The sequence below is a fragment of the Erythranthe guttata genome, chromosome 10, assembly GCF_056151865.1.
Source record: "Erythranthe guttata isolate IM_541 chromosome 10, IM_541, whole genome shotgun sequence".
Taxonomy (NCBI): domain Eukaryota; kingdom Viridiplantae; phylum Streptophyta; class Magnoliopsida; order Lamiales; family Phrymaceae; genus Erythranthe; species Erythranthe guttata.
In genome coordinates, this window is record NC_142542.1 from 4,685,203 (window position 1) to 4,704,262 (window position 19,060).

General features: G+C 31.1%; 3 protein-coding genes and 1 long non-coding RNA gene across 6 annotated transcripts in view; 1 reads left to right on the forward strand and 3 right to left on the reverse strand.

The window, feature by feature from the left end:
- Window positions 1-19,060, forward strand: part of LOC105949978 (basic helix-loop-helix (bHLH) DNA-binding superfamily protein) — a 20,403-nt gene continuing 1,343 nt past the window's right edge. Inside the window, exons 1-6 of one of the 2 annotated variants that reach the window (XM_088824048.1) lie at window positions 1-16; window positions 17,695-17,819; window positions 17,923-18,076; window positions 18,395-18,617; window positions 18,732-18,784; window positions 18,883-19,053. In XM_088824048.1, coding sequence (XP_088680174.1) covers window positions 17,725-17,819; window positions 17,923-18,076; window positions 18,395-18,617; window positions 18,732-18,784; window positions 18,883-19,053 — 696 coding nt within the window. In that variant the 5' untranslated portion in view covers window positions 1-16; window positions 17,695-17,724. Of the gene's footprint in view, window positions 17-17,603; window positions 17,820-17,922; window positions 18,077-18,394; window positions 18,618-18,731; window positions 18,785-18,882; window positions 19,054-19,060 lie in introns of those variants that run through there. The other variant, XM_088824049.1, reaches the window with a different exon arrangement.
- Window positions 8,542-10,906, reverse strand: LOC105950030 (F-box/LRR-repeat protein At3g26922). 2 transcript variants are annotated; one of them, XM_012973355.2, is made up of 5 exons: window positions 10,775-10,906; window positions 10,596-10,664; window positions 9,453-10,307; window positions 9,197-9,352; window positions 8,542-9,112 (listed from the first exon to the last, which is right to left on the reverse strand). In XM_012973355.2, the coding sequence occupies exons 2-5, from the start codon at window positions 10,638-10,640 to the stop codon at window positions 8,819-8,821; spliced, it is 1,350 nt and encodes a 449-aa protein (XP_012828809.2). In that variant the 5' UTR covers window positions 10,641-10,664; window positions 10,775-10,906; the 3' UTR covers window positions 8,542-8,818. The 2 variants fall into 2 exon arrangements, with proteins under 2 accessions (XP_012828809.2, XP_012828808.2); XM_012973354.2 differs by having other exon boundaries at window positions 10,740-10,876.
- Window positions 11,207-13,961, reverse strand: PAP28 (purple acid phosphatase 28). The gene is made up of 4 exons (XM_012973345.2): window positions 13,329-13,961; window positions 13,077-13,224; window positions 12,203-12,636; window positions 11,207-11,849 (listed from the first exon to the last, which is right to left on the reverse strand). The coding sequence occupies exons 1-4, from the start codon at window positions 13,518-13,520 to the stop codon at window positions 11,424-11,426; spliced, it is 1,200 nt and encodes a 399-aa protein (XP_012828799.2). The 5' UTR covers window positions 13,521-13,961; the 3' UTR covers window positions 11,207-11,423.
- LOC148767333 (uncharacterized) lies at window positions 16,123-17,030 on the reverse strand. Its single transcript, XR_016033966.1, has 2 exons — window positions 16,872-17,030; window positions 16,123-16,528 (listed from the first exon to the last, which is right to left on the reverse strand). It is a non-coding gene; the product is annotated as an uncharacterized LOC148767333 (long non-coding RNA).

Below are 19,060 nucleotides of genomic sequence, written 5' to 3' on the forward strand. Positions count from 1 at the left end.
CTCTTTCTCTCTCTAGATTTTCTCTCTCTCTCTCTCATCAGATAAAATGAAGAAGAGACAGGTAAAAAGAAAGGAGGTTCTTTTTTCTTGATTAGAGTGTCTTAATTTAGAGGTGGCCTGCTCCGAATATATACATATATACTGCATGGAAACCAACACCCCCTTTGATTTTAATTAATTATTTATATATATTTAAATAAATAAAAAAAATAAAAGGCTGATCGATGATCATAAGAATATTAAATAATTGAAGAGAATGTAGGCCGGGAAAATGCCAAAAATAAAACAATTACCTATATATAATTCTTACTTTTCTTTGTCTTTATTATTTCTGATCAATGCATGCAAATATCTTACCCGTATCTATCATTCAAGAATTACGCATGCCCCTCTCTCTCTCTCTCTCTCTCTCTCTCTCTCTCTCTCTCTCTCTCTCTCTCTCTCTCTCTCACACACACACACACACACAGGAAAACACACAGTGGGCTCAGCTTTTGAGCAAGTGTATATATGGATTGATCTCTTTTGATGGTATATATATATATATATAATCTATATATCCAATAACCAGTATTCCAGTAATCACTTTTTTTCTGATCAAGAGATCATAGTACAAGATTCTTGCATCAAATTTTGAGCATTAATTAATTATACACTTGAACGAATTAACAAGACAGATCAATTAATATCTATAGGCGTATTCATATTTAATATATAACACATCTGAATATGTGCAACAATTTATTATATATATTAGATTTGCATGGGAATCACATATATATATGATATATATATATTAAATTAATTAATAAAGTTGTATATATATATATTATATATATATACACACACACTGTAGTGATAGTGAAAAAACAGTACTTTAATTGGAATGATTGCAGTGTGAGGTGAGATATATTATATTGGGGGAATATGTGTAAGCTTTTTTTTTTTTTTTCTTTTTTTTTTTTGACATGCTCTACTTTTTGTGTTGGTATAAAAGAATGTTTCTTTGCTTTCCTTTCTTGTATAATCTTGTACTCCATCCTTCCATATTAATTAGGCTTAATTCCACTTTGCACCCTTGAAATATACCATTTTGGCACTTTGCACCCTCGAAACAAATTAATAGCACTTTGCACCCTCGAAATACAATAAATCAGGCATAATGCACCCCAAATGAATTTTTAAAGCTAAAAAATGTAATTTAATATTTTTAGTGATATTTTTTTTAGGATGTCAAATGTCAAATATTTTTTTTATTCATCAATCATTTTGAAACTATAAAGTTCAGAAATAAAAATAAATTTTATCTATATATTAATTTTTTATTTATTTATCAAATATCAAATATTTTACGGAAAAAAATCATTCAACTATTCCGTTTTCAAGTAATCTGAAAGTCATATTTTCTTCCAAGTATTTTCACCTAATATTTTCAAACAGTTACATAAAAGCTCCATCAATCGAATAATTTAGTGATAAAAACTTATTTTTTATTTTTTATTTTGTAAGAAAATGTAGGTGTTTTAAATAATCCGGTGTATTTTTTATTTTTTCGCACTTTGTCCGCTCGAAATTAGGTTGGAGGTTCAAGAAAATAACGATTTATTTTTTTATTTTGCACTCCGAAAAAAAATACCAATGAAAAATGAAAATGCCTTTATTATTCAATTCAGGGTGCATTGTGAATGATTTATTGTGTTTTGAGGGTGCAAAGTGCTATTAATTTGTTTCGAGGATGCAAAGTGCCAAAATGGTATATTTCAAGGGTGCAAAGTGGAATTAAGCCTATTAATTATATGTTTTTCTTAAACAGAATTTTGCTATGAAGTTTGGGTTAATTATATAATTTAGAAAGCTTATTTGAATATTTAATTACACATATTAGTTACATTTATGACCAAAAAGTGTAGTTAAAATAAACTCAAGAAAAAACTTTAAATTTCCACCTGCCATCACTTTCGTATTTTTCATTTTTGGTTTTCATGATTATTAGATTACACCGGATGAAAAAGGGTGTAAACAAAATCGTATGTGTGTATGTAAGTGTGATTATGTGCGTGTACCTGTGCGGCTGAGCTTTGACGATGGCAGCAACGGAGAGCGGAGATGGAGTAGATTTGACGGATCGGAGTGCAAGAAGTTGGACGGAATATGACGAAGTGCAAGGATCAGTTGGGCGGAATCTAATAGAGAACAACCAGTGAAACGGGATGAAGGTAAAACTCAAGAACTTAAAACTTTTAGCAAATTGCAAAAAGCCAAATGTACTGATATGAAATAGTATTAATATCCAGAGGTAATTTGCCAAATTACCCATTTTTATTAATGTGTTTTTCATACGAGACTAGTTTCAATAAGTAGCCCACCATAAATTTATAAATAATTGCCCCAATTCAATTTGGTAATTTGATTATCATTTCTGCTCTATATAGCCATTTGATAAAACTTTCATTCCACATCCATTCTATATATATATATATATATATTAGACATGTACACATTTACTTAACACAAAAAAAGTCGTATAGGAATTTCGGTTTCAATTAACTATAGAAACTGTAAAATTAAAATAACCGTAAGTATAGGAATTAGTAGGGCTGTGCATGGATCGGTTTAACCACCAATCAACCCATTTTCGATGGGATGTATAATCAACCATCAATTGACCCATTTAAGTTGGGTGTCGATAATGTCAACCAACCCATGTATAGTTGGGTCGATAATGCTTTCTAATATGCTAAGAAGTTAGTTAGTCAGGTAATATCGATCGGTCAACCAACTTTATTTATTAATGTATTATTTATTAATTTTATTTAAAATGTTTACTATTTTTTATTTCAAATTTCTATTTTATATCACATTTATTAAATTATTTAATATTGACCAAAAATTCTAAAAGCAATAATTATAACCTAATTATCTAATTTGAACTATTATAGTTTTAAGACATATAGCCTAAATATTTGGACGGTTATTATTCGTTGAACCATTTATGTTTAATTGCAATACATACGGCATGTAATATTTTAAATTTTTTTATTTGAATATTATTGAACTCTTCATATTTAATTGATAAAAGATATAGTTTTGTAACAACTAATAAAATTATTAAAAAAAATTAAAAAACATATAGATGGATGACCCATCAACCAACGCATCAATCGACCAACTAAATTGGTTTTTCAACCATCACCCAACCCAATATGCTGTTAATTTCCTTCATCAATCATTGTGGAAACGTCTAATTAATATACATTTATGATGATTTAACTCATTGATTTTATGGTGAACCATACATTTTTTTCCAATTGAACTCAAATATCTTCATAACCAAATATAAATCAGCCTTCATTTTTACGAAGGCCAGTGCATTAATTTAGTCCTGAGTCCTGACTTTTCGTTCAATTATCATATGTAACGGTATTAACCGTTTTTTCAATTTTTTCTTAAATTCCCTAAAACGAAGCAAAACACGTTTTTTATTTTAAGTCTGAGTCATTAAAACACCGCCGTTTTAATGACTGTGTTGAGAACTCACACTTTCTTCATGCTTCAAGACATCATAGTGCTCCCCAAGACTCCTCTGGAGTATTTCTATTTATAGACCATCAATATCCGCATTTTTCTTTTATGCTTTATGATATCACTTAAAGTTGGTAGAATAGTGTAGCTGTGATAGAGTTTTTGTCCAGTTTGTATTAAATGTTTCTCACATTTTTCATCAATACATTTTGCAGAGAATTGTTTTTATTCTTTATAAATTAGCAAATTCATAACAAATTATCATACAGTATAAAAATAAAACATGACTCCAGTAAACTTGTTTAATTAATGGGCAAATGGCAAAAAGACCCATCACATGGGACTTAAATGCATTTTAGTCCACAAAAAAAACAATCTCTCAATTAAGCCCATCCCCATGTCTTTAGTCTAAAATACCCTCAATAATATAATTCTTAACAATTCCACTCATTATGCTCTAACTTCCTTAATATTACACATTGACCCCGGATTTAAACAAATATATCACATTAACCCCCAAAACTTTTTTTTCAGAAAATAATTTTTTTTCTTAAATGTTTTTTTCCGGCCAGGTTCCGGCGTTGACTTTTTTTTTTTTTGAATTTTTTTGAATTTTTTTTTTCCTGAATTTTTTTCCGGCCGGTCAACCACCGTTGACCGCCGGTCTCCGGCGTTGACTTTTCTTTTTTTTTTTTCTTTTTTTTTTTTGAATTTTTTTTTCTTAGAAAAAAAATATTTTAATTAATATTACTGTCTTGACTACTAAATTACTGTCTCTGGCAGTAATATTACTGTTTGGGACAGTAATATTATGAATATTATTTCTCCGAATTGTAATATTATTAATATTATTGTCGAAGACAGTTAAATTACTGTTGGAGACAGTAATATTAATTAAAATAATTTTTTTTGTAAGGAAAAAAATTTAAAAAAAAAAAAATCAATTAACAGTTAAATTACTGTCTCCGACAGTTAAATAACTGCTAGAGACAGTAATTTAGCAACGAGTACAGTAATATTAATTAAAAATATTTTTTTTAAGAATAAAAAAGTCAATTAACAGTTAAATTACTGTCTCCGACAGTTAAATAACTGCTGGAGACAGTAATTTAGCAACGAATACAGTAATATTAATTAAAATATTTTTGAAGAAAAAAAAAAAACAGTCAATTAACAGTTAAATTACTGTCTCCGACAGTTAAATAGCTGCCGGAGACAGTAATTTAGCAGCCAAGACAGTAAAATTAATTAAAATATTCTTTTTAAGAAAAAAAAAAAAGTCAATTAACAGTTAAATTACTGTCTCCGACAGTTAAATAACTGCTGGAGACAGTAATTTAGCAACGAATACAGTAATATTAATTAAAAATATTTTTTTTAAGAATAAAAAAGTCAATTAACAGTTAAATAACTGCTGGAGACAGTAATTTAGCAACGAATACAGTAATATTAATTAAAATATTTTTGAAGAAAAAAAAAAACAGTCAATTAACAGTTAAATTACTGTCTCCGACAGTTAAATAGCTGCCAGAGACAGTAATTTAGCAGCCAAGACAGTAAAATTAATTAAAATATTTTTTTTAAGAAAAAACAAAATTATTAAAAAAAAAAAAAAAAAAAAAGTCAACGCCGGAGACCCGGCGGTTAACGGCCGTTGACCGGCCGGAAAAAAATTTCAGGAAAACAAAAATTCAAAAAAAAAAAAAAAAAAAAATTCAACGCTGGAGACCGGCGGTCAACGCCGGAATCTGGCCGGAAAAAAAATATTTCAGAAAAAAAATTTATTTTCTGAAAAAAAAAAAGTTTTGGGGGTTAATGTGATATATTTGTTTAAATCCGGGGTCAATGTGTAATATTTAAGAAGTAAGAGCATAATGGGTGGAATTGATAAGAATTAGGGTTAAAATTGGGGTCAAAATTGAAATTAGGGTTAAAATTGGTTAATTGATGAAATTGGGTTAAATTGGGGTGTAAATCATGAAATTGGAGTTAAATTGAGTTTCAAATGAATTGGGGGTAATTGGTATATATAAAGCAATTTTCCTTATTTGCAAATAAGTTTGAATGGGTTGGATTTATTTGAAAGACAAAAAAGTTGGATGTCCCTCTTTTAATTAAGTGCCCTTGTCATGGTGTTTTTTTGTGATTACCCCTTAATTAATATAACTACAAGTATAATCTTACAAATAAGGGAAAATTTGTCAAACCCCCCTCATCACACAAGTGTAGTTACAATAGGCCCAAATCTATTTCACATTTTTAAGATAAATCCAAAAAATATATATTAATAAAAAATAATTAATTATCACCATTATACCCCTAATTATTTTATCTAAATCATATGGTATATATATATATATATATATATATATATATATATATATATATATATATATATATATATATATATATATATATATATATATATATATATATATATATTGTATACACAATTTTGTAAAGTGAAATTAATCACAACAATACGACTAAATGTATATATAAACCGACAATGAATTTAATACACAATATTATATACACAATAATGAAAGGTGTCTCTCTCTCACACATCTGCATATTATCAAGATTCATTCTTCATCTTCATCCATTTTAACTCTACTTTCTCTCTCCCTCTCTTTCACGCACAGACATACATTATAATGACAATTCTTTCACTAATTCCATTCTTGACAATCTCCATATTAATCCAACTGGCGGACTCAACAATGCATGAAACATACACAATCACCGAAGCTCAGTTATAATGATAAATTTATATGATAAATAGTGATTTTTTGTAATGGAAGTTGTTAATTACATAATAATTTTCGTTAATTACAGAGTGGTTTTTATTAATTACAGAGTGGTTTTTGTTAATTGATAAGTTTATAGTGAATTTTTGTAAATGGAATCCGTTAATTACATAGTGATTTTCATTACATAGTGGTTTTCATTAATTACAGAGTGATTTTTATTAATTATAGAGTGGTTTTCGTTAATCGATAAATTTTTAGTGAATTTTTGTAATGAAACTTGTTAATTATGTAGTGATTTTCGTTAATTACAGAGTGATTTTCATTAATTATAGAGTGATTTTTGTTAATTACATAGAGGTTTTTGATAAATTCATAATGAATATTCCTAACAAAAAACTATAATCACATAGTGGACAATTTTTTTTTTTAAATTTAACTTAATGTGAAAAAAAAACAAAAAAAAAACGCCAATTAATTAATGGAATGAGAAAGAGGCGTGATATGGGAGAGAATAGGGGGTTTGGGGGAGAAAATACGGGGATTTGCATATATACCAAATAAAATAATGGATTTTTCAAAATAATATATTATGGTAATTTTCAATAATATTAAATAGGGGCATTTTGGATAATTCGAATCAATTGGATTTATAACAAATATCAATAAAAAAAGTTGGATTTATCAACAAGTAAATATTGAATAAGGGGTGTTTGTCATATAACCCCTACAAATAAAGATAAGGTTATGATAATTGAAAATAAATTAATTTGTAAATTCTAGAACGTTCTCCTATCCAAATTAATCTCAAGTAACAGTCCGTCAATTAGGGTTAGGGTTAGCAGGCGTTAGTAACTGTGAATTAGGGTTGGTAGCATTAAATAGGCCCTGATTTACAGCTACCAACCCACCCACCCACCCCATAAAAAAAACAAAAATGCGTACACCACCCAAAAACCGCCGTCCTCGTGCCGCCGATTCAACGAGTAAGCTGCTTCGCGAGTTCAGTAGAGCGCTCCGTGCTCCAGTGGACGAAGGGGATTCGTCAGATTCGTCGCCAGACAAGAAGATGCGTGAAGAAGACAGAGATCGTGAAGAAGAATCCCATGTTTGAAAGTCTGATGGTGGAAGCGATGAACGCTGGTTTGGATGAGCCTGATATTTTGGATTGAATTGAGTTTTTTATTGTGGGTTTTGAGTGTTTATCGAGTTTGGATCTCTGTTTAGAGTTTGTTTGTTTGTTTGTTTGTTTTTAATCTCTGTTTAGAGTTTGTTTGTTTGTTTGTTTGTTTTTAATCTCTGTTTAGAGTTTGTTTGTTTGTTGTTAATCTCTGTTTAGAGTTTGTTGTTGGTCTTTTCAACTGCAACTCTTTTTCTCTTTTTTGAATAAAATCTGGGTTAGTAAATAATTAATTCGTCGTATTATTATTTAATTTTTATTTTTTTTACCTTTACCGATCGTATTATTATATAATAATAACAATTAATATTATATAATAATAATTAACCTTTACCTTTACCGATCGTATTATTATATAATAATAATAATTAACCTTAAGCTAAAATTAGGTACATAAATTAACTGACCTTCTACCATTCAAATGGTTTACAGATTGACAGTAACATGTGAATTTGGAGATCTTAATTTATCGAGTATGAATTTATCGAGGTTCTAATGTTTTGATTCGAGACTTTTGAGAAACCAATCCAATAAATAAATTGTGATTCGACTTTTGAGAAACCAATCCAATAGATCGATTGTGATTTCGAACCGAATCAGGATGCATGCTGTAATTCTCTCGATCACGTACTACCAATAGCATGAGAAAGGAAGCCCAAGAACTGCGGTAGCGGATGGTTTTCTTGGAAACATCATCGTTACCATGGGACAGGATGGTATTTCAGCGTTAGTCCTTAAGATGATATTCGGCTTCTTCCCGAGACTCCAAAACGGGAAGAATAAACTCAAAAGGGAAGTAACAACCCCTTAAAATCGTAACAGCAATGATCAATTCCTCGTTGGAGAAATAAAAACCTCTCTCTACAATTGGGACGGATTATATGGAAAATGGAAATTCCGATTCCCTCGTAGTAATAGATGACCAGTTTCATCAACGAAAATGCAATCTCCCCTTCTCTGCCAAGGCCAAAATGGAATTCAGGAAAAAAAACCAACTTGATGGAATCCATCTACTAAATCAACCCTTTTGAAGTCTTAATATTTAAACGTGTTTTTTTTTGTTCGATAAAAAAAAAAAAAAAAAAACAGTAATCATCAAAATTGATTTCCAACTACTTTTACATGTTCAACATAATTAATATAATGTTTCTGTTCCCAAAAAAAAAAAAAAAGAGAAAAAAAATTATTCTTGAGAAAAATTTAATGTTACAACAACCAAGTGTTTTTGCATCCAAGGATTTGTATTTGAGGAGGGGATTTCATATTACGGATTTGAAATCCTTCCCTCAAATCCTTCAGTTCGAATGCAATCAATCTAAGATAACTTACTGTTTGCAGTTTAAACTTAAAACTCATAAATACGATATTAAAGAAAAACCAATTCAACGTGGTGAGGTACTTTTGGTTCCAGCTGTCGCTTTGCGTTATTCCTCGCAGTTCGTTCCACGTCATATTTGTCGGTTATAGGGGACCGTGCACTGGAGGAATCGATTATTATTTTCTCAAGCACAACGCAATTCTCCAAAATGTAGCCGAGCAATTCAGCGTCACTTGAACGACCATAATAACCGGAAAACTTGAACACTTTAAGGTTATGGTGAGGACACCTCATAGGATCCTTCACTTCTCTGTTTTTCCTTGCAAGTTTATACCATCCATACTGCGCGCGCACAAGTGGAGAATCGAATTAAAAATAAATACAAAAAATAATCGAAAAAAAATAAGTAACAATAAAGATGCCTACATTTAATACAAATTCCTCCAAGAAAGGAGATGCCCTCATCAACGCAGTCAGCCAAACAAGATTCTCGTGACCTCTTGCCGAATAATTTATGACCAACTTCTTCAGTTTCGGCATTTCTGTGAACTTGCATAGCCCAACTGGTTCCTCATAAACGTACTGCAAGGAAGGAGCAAACGATACTACGTATTATGTATATAAATTTAAAAAAAATTATACAAAAAAAAAAAAAAAAAAAAAACTACGATTTTCGTCTAACCCTTCTCTTGTACATGATCAAGCTAAGAATCTCCAACTGCGAAATGCAGCAAGACAGCGTAGAAAGTAAACTTTTGACGGACTCATCGCAGTCACCACAATTAATAGACACATCAACTAGCATTGGAACGGAGTCGAGCACGAGTCCCTCTGCTCTCGTAACCCTAAGTGAAGTAAGATTTGGCGCGGAAATTCTAAGTGATTTCAAACCCGTGCAATAGACAATTTCCAAGTGTTTTAACCTGAGGGATGGACCACACACTTGAACAATTGATATTTTATTCGTTAGACGGACAACCAATCGTTCGAGTAGGGGGCAATTATTTAAAAAGGACTCGATAACTCCATCGGACAAATGAACGGAGTTAAAAGACAATTCTTTGAGGGACTTAAAAGAAAATTTAGGTGCGCTTAGGGGAAGGAGCTCGTCGGGGAAACAATAGTATTTGGACCAACTGGAATATTTCCCGAGGTCCAATACCAACCTCTGAACTTGTCTGGAAAATGCGAATTCGAGCCACCGGGAGATTGAATTCTTGAATGCTGTGTCTAAACTAAAATGGATTGCGAATTCTTTTAAGGTGGGCGATCTGTGCGATTTGACTACAGAGTCGACCCATTTTACGTACTTGAGTGCCTCGCTCTCGAGCAACTCGGTCTGTTTATCGATCTTTTCAAACGCGGTTCGAGCGTCGAAATCGAGGGTGGGGGTGTGTTTCCACAAGTTTACCCAACGGGATGAAAGAACACTCGTGCGAGCGGCTTCTTTTAGCGAGAGGAGAGAGAGTATATCGACGAGGATGTCATTCGGCAACTGACTTATCAGATCGTTGTTGCCTGAGCATCTTTTAGCACACTGCCATTAGTCAAACAAGATAACAAACAATGCATCAGAAGTCAGAACTAACATCAATTAGCAATTGCTTCCTATCCAATAAAAATTGAATCTTTGGACAACAGCAGCAACAACAACAACAACAACAACAACAACAACAACAACAACAACAAGAAAAAATATATTATTTCAAATTAGGTTATCTAAAGCAAGGAATATTCCTAGGTTGTATCAGCAACTAACTGTAAGTTAACTTACAATATAAATTAAAATTAAAATCAAAGGGCAGAAGCTTTGTTGAAATCTTACCTTCTTGGGTTGAATATCACAATCAATGTCGACACGCCGCTTCATATCAATTAAGCTTTGGACAAAAGCCTTTCAAAAAAAAGAAAAGAAAAATAAAATACATATATACATATATATACAAATATATGTATGTATATATAATACCAGAGTAAGAAGAATTCCTAGGTTGTATCAATCACCTATAGATTAAATTAAAGGCGGAAGCTTTATTGAAATTTGATCTTCTTCTTGGGTTGAAAATTTCGAATCACTTCGATATATCTTCCAATCCATAAAGCTTCAATCTTTGGACAAAAACCAAATCAATTGACAAAAGTGTAAAAAAAACAAAAAAAGATAAAAAAAAATCTGTTTGGGCCGAATCGGAAAAATCTGGCTGAGCCCAAAAGTTGATTAGTTTCAATTAGTGATTGACAAATTGATTTGGCCCAAACATATTAATTCCTAAGTTGGCCATTCATTTAATCGGCCAACCGACCCACTTTCGACCCGTTTCTGTAGGCCCATAATTTTGATTTACACCATTTATCATTTATGTTATTCGTGTTGGTTTCGATTTACGTTTGTTCATTCATTTTAATTTCTTAATAGTTACGCGTAAAACTTATAAATTATTAAAAAAAACGTGTTTATATGGTAGCGAGTTTCGACCCGTAAAAGTTTGGTCCTGGTCCAACTATAAACCCACCATGGATTGCACACGTGGATTAATCATTACATAATGAGACATTTGAGTATCATTTACACACCTAATTATTCACCATAAAAACTCAAAATAATTTCTTTTCCAAAATCACAAATTAAAAAAAAAAAAAAATTCCACAAAAATCATTTCTCCCAAAGAACCTGTTCATCAATCTTGCTCATGAATTCATCATCGAGTCGTTTCCACGTCTTAATCCTTCTAACTCCGCCCCACGAATTCTTCCCTTTCTCAAGTTCCGCCAAAACAACTCTACTCCTCCTATGCCAGCCGGCAACCCCGTAACCGTGATATCCAAAACCGCCCCCGTAACAAAACCACACCCCCCTAAGGGCCCCACAGAAGTCGTTCGTGTGATCGTGCCCTATAAAAACGGCCTTCACATCTCCCATCGAGACTAGGGTTTCTAGAACACCGGACTTCACTAACGAACACGCCACGTATTCTCGATAAGTGCCCACCATATTGTAAATGGGCCCCTCCTTGATTTCGGGAATCGGAATGTGGAAGAATGCCAACGAAGGAATCTCGGTTGGATACGGATTTGTGACCTGTTTGGTTGCCAAGATAGGATTGGATTAGTTACTAGTAAGGCCTTGCTTGGGAACAAGGATCGTAAAATGTACAATCGAGATGTACCGGATGTTTGGGATTTAGGTTTCGAGCCCGTGATTGAAAACGGGCCCAAAATCTAACCAAGCAATATGAATGATATATTACTTTTTTTTTCCCATATTAAGTGTCACTTTAGAGTTTCAACGCATAATTAATTATTTTTTCCAACTTTACCCCCACAATAACGAAATGAGAAAGAAATGACGAAAATCCACGAAAAAGCCATAAAGGGGTAATTTGGTTAAATAAGGACTAAAGAATTAATTATAATTATGCATACACGCCTCACCCGATTTTTTTCAGAAACACGACGAAGCCAATTGAGTTGCGATTCTTTAATCCAGTCATAAGTTCGAACCCCGTCAACAACGGCTCTATCTCCACTGTCAAGAAAATAAAAATTCAGCACACTGCTATTGGCAAAACCGGAACCAGGCGGGCCCACCACTCTCAGATTATAGTTTCCGAACCCGTCGATTTTCGGCACTTGTTTTTTTCGTCCGTCAGGATTTGATGTGTCTTCTTCGACCGTTGGGAATGTCTGTGACAAAGAAAAATCCATGAGGGAGATGAACGCCATTAGCTCTTCACGAGTCATAGTTGATTCTTGATCGTGGTTTCCTAGTACAGCTGCCCAAGGAATTCCCGATTTTATAACCGGGCCGAAAGCTTGGAATAGCGATTCCGCTGCATCGGTTGCACTCGAACCGAAAATGTTATCCCCTGCATCGAAAAAAAACACAAATATGTATATATTGTTAAACCTCTATAAATTAATACAGTCGGGGTTATGGAAATTCTATTAATTTAGCGAATTATTAAATTATCATGTTAATAATATAACACGTTCTCACCGAGTCGGGACCAAGAGAAACTATTATTTAAGCGAGGTTATTAATTTATCGAGGTTCTACTGTATATGACAAAGAAGAACTAATTACACATGAGATTGAAAAATTTAAACTGTGTGTGTGTGTGTGTGTGTTAAATAACATCAAATATCAAGAATTCATCAAATTATAAGCATGTAATAAATGCTAATCCAAGAAAGTACTATTGAAAAAGGAAGTTACATTAATGATAGATACATTGAAAGAAGATAGATACACATACCATATATATATAAACCCAAAGTAATTAAGGATGTTAGTTAATTAAAGTACCAGTAAAAGCAACAAAATCAGGGTTTTCGAGCTGGATCATCTTCTCAAGAAACCGAGTCGTGTTCGAGTCGGAACAGTGAGGAAACTCGCTGTCCAACACGTCCCTGCACCGAGTCAACTCCCCGTTCCCCAAATGCATATCTGCAACCTAAAATCAAAAACCCATCACCACAATAATCATAATTTACACAACAAAAAAAACCCAGAAAAAAAAAAAGAATCAAGTTTGTTGATAATTTGAGATTTATTTACCTGGAGGATTTTGAAAGTACCGTCGGCGCGGAATTGAAGAGGGGCGGGTGGAAGTTTCTTGATTCTGGCATTTTGATGGTTAACTCCGAGTTTGGGAGAGATCAAGAGTGTGTGAAGAAGGTGTACGGAAATGGAAATTAGGGCAAGGTAAAGAAAAGAGTGGATCCATGTAAGCTTGTTGCTCGGATCCATTTTCGCAGGTTTCCCTCTTCTTCATTTTCTTACCATTTTTATTTTTTTATTTCCATTTGTTTTTGTTTGTTAATTTTTTTTTTTTTTTAATTATTTGACTAAGTATGTTGTATTAAGGGCTATAGAGTTGAGTTTTTAGCAGATTGGACCAAATTGTTGGATTTCATTTGGGCCATTTGCTTTAATATTTGATCATCTAGTACAAATGTTCTTTTGTTTTTAGGTTTTGTAATATAAAATAAATGAAATACTTCAAAATTATGATAGTAATGAGTCGGAGTGTAAATGAGCTGAGCCGGCTCATGAGCTCGATAAGCTGCTGGCTCGAAAAAAGCTCGAGCTCAAGTTCCCATTTTTCGAACTCGAGCTCGAGTTTATCAGCCGGCTCATGAAAGCTCGATAAGCTGGATCTCGAGCTCGAGCTCGGCTCATCTACACCATAGTAATGAGGTGTTCAATAAAGGAGAAGTATACGTAGGATGATCTCACTTTCCTAAGTTGATTTAGAATTTGTTCTATGGTCGTCTTTTAAAGATACCATTTTTTGATTAGTGTAAGACCGATTATATTTTCAGGGGATAGTAAATTTTATAACCAAATCATACGATTTGGTAGACAATTTCAATCAACTGATCTATAATGGGTCGATTGATGGTTTCTAATATAATCAAAAGTCAGAGAGTTACATATCAACCAACCATAATAATAAAATTTTATTAAAATTAATTTAAATGCTAATAAAATTCCACTAGTGTGAAACTGGAATTTAGGAAGTGAACAAAAGAGAGGGCAAAAAAAGTTGGTGGAGGCCAAGTTACGCGTCGCCATAAACTCTATCACCAACACCACACAATAGTCAATCCATACCAATATTAAATAAAATACGAACAACACGTGTCTTAATTCCGATTTCCACGCGACAAAAACGGAATCTTTATTTCAAATTAGCAAATTGGAATTAAATAATTAAACAAAAGATAAATGTTTACTCTACATACATTTTCTTTTTTGTTTTATTTGCCGCAAGTGTTTTTTTTTTTTTTTTTTTTTTTCTACTTGTATGAAATAGAATATTATACAATTTTATTTTTGTTTAGACATTTTCTTGAAATGGATTGGAATCAGTTTTTCACCTTTTTTTTTTTCTTTTTGAAAACGCAATTTTTTATCCGATTCAATCGACTTTCACGCCGAGCTTTACTTATCCCTTATTTATTTAATTTATAATTAATATTATAAAATAAAAGTACCACATTTGACACCTTTGTTATACTTAGATGGATGCATGTCAATCCTAGTGGAATAAAATTAGATGTACCACTATATATCTACCCTACAAAAAGAAAATCATATTGTACTTTATTCACTTATTTGAATTTAAATGGTTGTATACTTGTATTAGTATAACCACCTAATTATATAAAATAACAATATATTTAGTCTCCGAATCCATATTCCAATAAAATAAAACGGAATAATTCATCGTTCACCCTTCCATATAAATTAAATATTCAACCACGCACATTTTTAAATTGGACTAAACTGCAGCATTTGATATCTTTCACGTTATCGTTAAACTATTTTTTCTTATAAGTTTTTCCCTCAATTCAGAGTGCCTATTTAACTAAACTTATGAGCTGTAACTCATAAGACATTAAAGAGCTTATAAGTTATTAAAATGTGTTTGGTCATTTTTAAGTTGTTAGAGAGTTTTTTAAACTGTTTTTAAAAAAGTAATTTCATCCCACATATTTTAAATAAAGTCATATTTGTTTATTTCCAAGAACATTTATAAATAATATTACCCTCAACTAACTTATAATAACATTTAATTTTTTTTTTAAGGTGGGTGTCTTTTCATGTTTCCCATATATCAATTTTAATAGGGGCAATATGCCAAACACCCTTCATTGGGAATTTAATTCTTGATAAATCCTTTTTTTATAAATGATATTTGAGATAAATCCAATGGGTCTGAAAAACCATATATGCCCCCACTAACTATTAATTAGTATAATAATTTAATTTAAAAAAAATTACACCCATAATCTACACCCAAATCTTCTCCTAAAATTATTCCCCTCATCACGTTAATTCAGTTATTTTTTTCCCTTTTCTTTTTTATTTTGTTTAATGGTTTTCTTTATTTCCATTTAAAATAAAATTTTGTAATTATATTATTATTTTTTTTTCGGTTGTTTAGTTTAAATTATTTTTTTTCTTATTTATATTTTTCATGTTTTTTTATTTTAATTTAAAAAATGGTTTTATTTTTATTTTTCGTTTTTTCATATTTTTTTTTTATTTCAAATTTTTTTAAAAATCGGTTTTTTTATGTTCTTTTCAGTTTTTTTAAATAAAAACTACTCTATATAAACATGAAAACCACTCTATAAACATGAAAACCACTCTGTATAACAACTATGTTAACTTGAAAACCACTCTTTATAATAACTATGTCAACTTAAAAACCACTGTGTATATACAGTTAAATAAAAATTTGTACAAAAATTATTGAAAACCACTATAAAAATGTTGAAAACCACTATAAATTTATCAAAAACAAAGCCTGACGTTATGAAAACTACTCCGTATAAACAACTATATAAACATGAAAACCACTTGATATAAAACAATTATATAAACATGAAAACCACATTATATACACAACTATATAAACATCGAAAATCACTATCAATTCTAACAAGAAAACATCAAAAATTCTGCGAAAAAGAAGCTATAAAACCACTATAAAGGACACCATCTTCTCTCGAATGAACCCTAGAGCATAGTCTGTGTAATCATCTTCTTCTCGTTATTTGAAACGTAAACCACTATTTGAAAAAATCATCATCTTCTTCCGCCCATCAGCAATTTCGTCAAAAAAAATATCATCAAGAACAAAAACATTACCAAATTTAAAAGAACAAAAATTCAACCTTATATCATCACTTTCTCTTATCGGTTTACCGATCTCCATTTTCTGGCTTATAACAATATCAATTTTCCTGAATGAGAATTCAAAACAATAACAACAATAATGACGATCAATCACCGGATAATTAAACTCGAGAAGCTAGCAAAAGCGTGTCGTAACAAAAGTCTGAGAATTTTCAATTAAAGGAGTATTTAAATTCAAGCAAATCAAAATTACTAGACCAAACATAAGATAGATGCGAATTATGCCATTACTTGCAAATACATATAATTATATTATCAATATATATAATTATATATATTGAGTAATTAATAATTATATAATTACCGTTCCTGCACCACATGATCCAAATACATATAATTATATTATCAATATAATTAGTTTAATTAAATTGAGTAATTAATAATAATTACCGTAAGCAACAAAGAGTACGGTGTCGGCATCCCAATGATTAGGCACGATGAAATTCGCCGCGGATGTGGCGGCCGGCAGCGGCGGGGAGGAGGAGTGGCGGACGGAGATGTTGAGGAGGATCGGCTGCGGAGATATTTCCGCTGCGATGAGGATTTCTTGACCAATGATTGCAGGGTTCGTAATTAATTGCGATATAATAGGAAAAGATATTACAAATCTTTTTTAATTTTTTTTATTTCCAATCATAAAATAGACGTTACCTTTAGGTTAGGGGTAAAATAGTGATAATTTATTATTTTTTATTAATTAATGCTGAAATGGATTTATCTCAAATAGTTCTAAAAAAATTGGATCTATTGTAATTAGCCTTGTGTAATGGGGGGCTTTTGACAAATAATCCCATTTTAATAATTCAAAGAAGATATAAAAGCAGATCCCTTATATATATATATATATAAGTGCTTACATAAGCAGATTAATTTTAGCTTATTTAATTTCATCATAATTAATTAATTAAAGTAAGTAAACCATCGCTTCAATAATATCAACGGCCTGGGTCTATTCTCAATTTCTCATAATTAAATAATGCCCCCTCTTCGCAACAAAATTAACCACATACCCCAATTCCCGCGTCGTATTATAAATTATTAATTATTATTCGTCCCCATACTCTATATAAATAGTAATTCCCCCACAAAAGTATTAATGTAGATAGATGCTCACTCCAAACATCATATTCCCAACACAGTAGTTCTCCTCCAAGAAAAGCATCTCTCTCTCTCTCTCTCTCTCTCTCTCTCTCTCTCTCTCTCTCTCTCTCTAAAAAAAACACACAGACACACAGTAAAAGAAATGGAGATGTTGGAGAACATTGGAGATGAATACAAGAACTATTGGGAAACAAATATGTTTCTTCAGTCCGAGGAACTTGATGCCTACTCTCACAGGTTTTTTTTTTTTTTTTTTTAATTTGAGATATGAAATTAATTGAAATAAATAATAATGGGAATAAAATTATAAATATATGTTGATGAAAATAATATATTGCAGTTATATAGAGGAGGCGATATCCGGTGGATATTACGACTCGAGCTCGCCGGATGGAACGACGCAGTCGAAAAACATAGTCTCCGAAAGAAACAGAAGAAAAAAACTCAATCAAAGACTCTATGCACTTAGATCAGTTGTCCCTAATATCACCAAGGTAATTTAATTAATTTTTTAACTACTTAATTCATTAATTAATTATGTAAGTTATAAGTAAGTACAATTACTAATGTTTTTTTTTTTTTTTGTCTATGCTTAATAAATAAATTAATTATTTAATTATTACACACACCCCCACCACTCTCATGTATTATTGTCATAGGCCCATACATAGCATTGATTTATCTTTTTTTTTTTTTTTTTTTGTGTGTGTCAATTTTTTTTTCATCAATAGTGTTTTCAATTTGAATTAATTAACCATGTGCAACACTTAAAACTATATTAATATTCTTCAATTACATTAATTATGTTGTAGATGGACAAAGCATCAATAATAAAAGATGCAATTGAGTACATAAAAACGCTGCAAGAACAAGAAAAACGAATGCAGGCGGAAATATCGGAGTTGGAATCAGGGAGACCATCGAATACATTTATAAATTACGACAAACACGACGAAGCCGAAGCGACGGCATTAATTTGTTCTAAGGCAAAGAGAACAAGAAGAGTATTGGATGATGATTGTGCATGGAATAATCATAATAATAATTATAATAATAATAATAATAATAATAATAATAATAATAATAATAATAATAATAATAATAATAATAATAATAATAATAATAATAATAATAATAATAATAATAATAATAATAATAATAATGTAATTATCATGCCACGGTCTCCTATCGAAGTTCTTGAGGTCGGGTTTTTTCTTTTTTTTTTTAATTAATTATTTTTAATTAATTGATTATATATTTATTTTATTCAATTTGAAGAAATTAAAAAAAAAAATTGCAGTTAAGGGTATCAAGCATGGGAGAGAAAACAATAGTGGTAAGCATAACATGCAGTAAAAGAAGAGATACAATGGTGAAGTTGTGTGAGGTTTTTGAATCTATGAACCTCAAAATTATAACTGCAAATATCACTGCTTTTTCTGGAAGACTTTTGAAGACTGTTTTTCTTGAGGTAACTC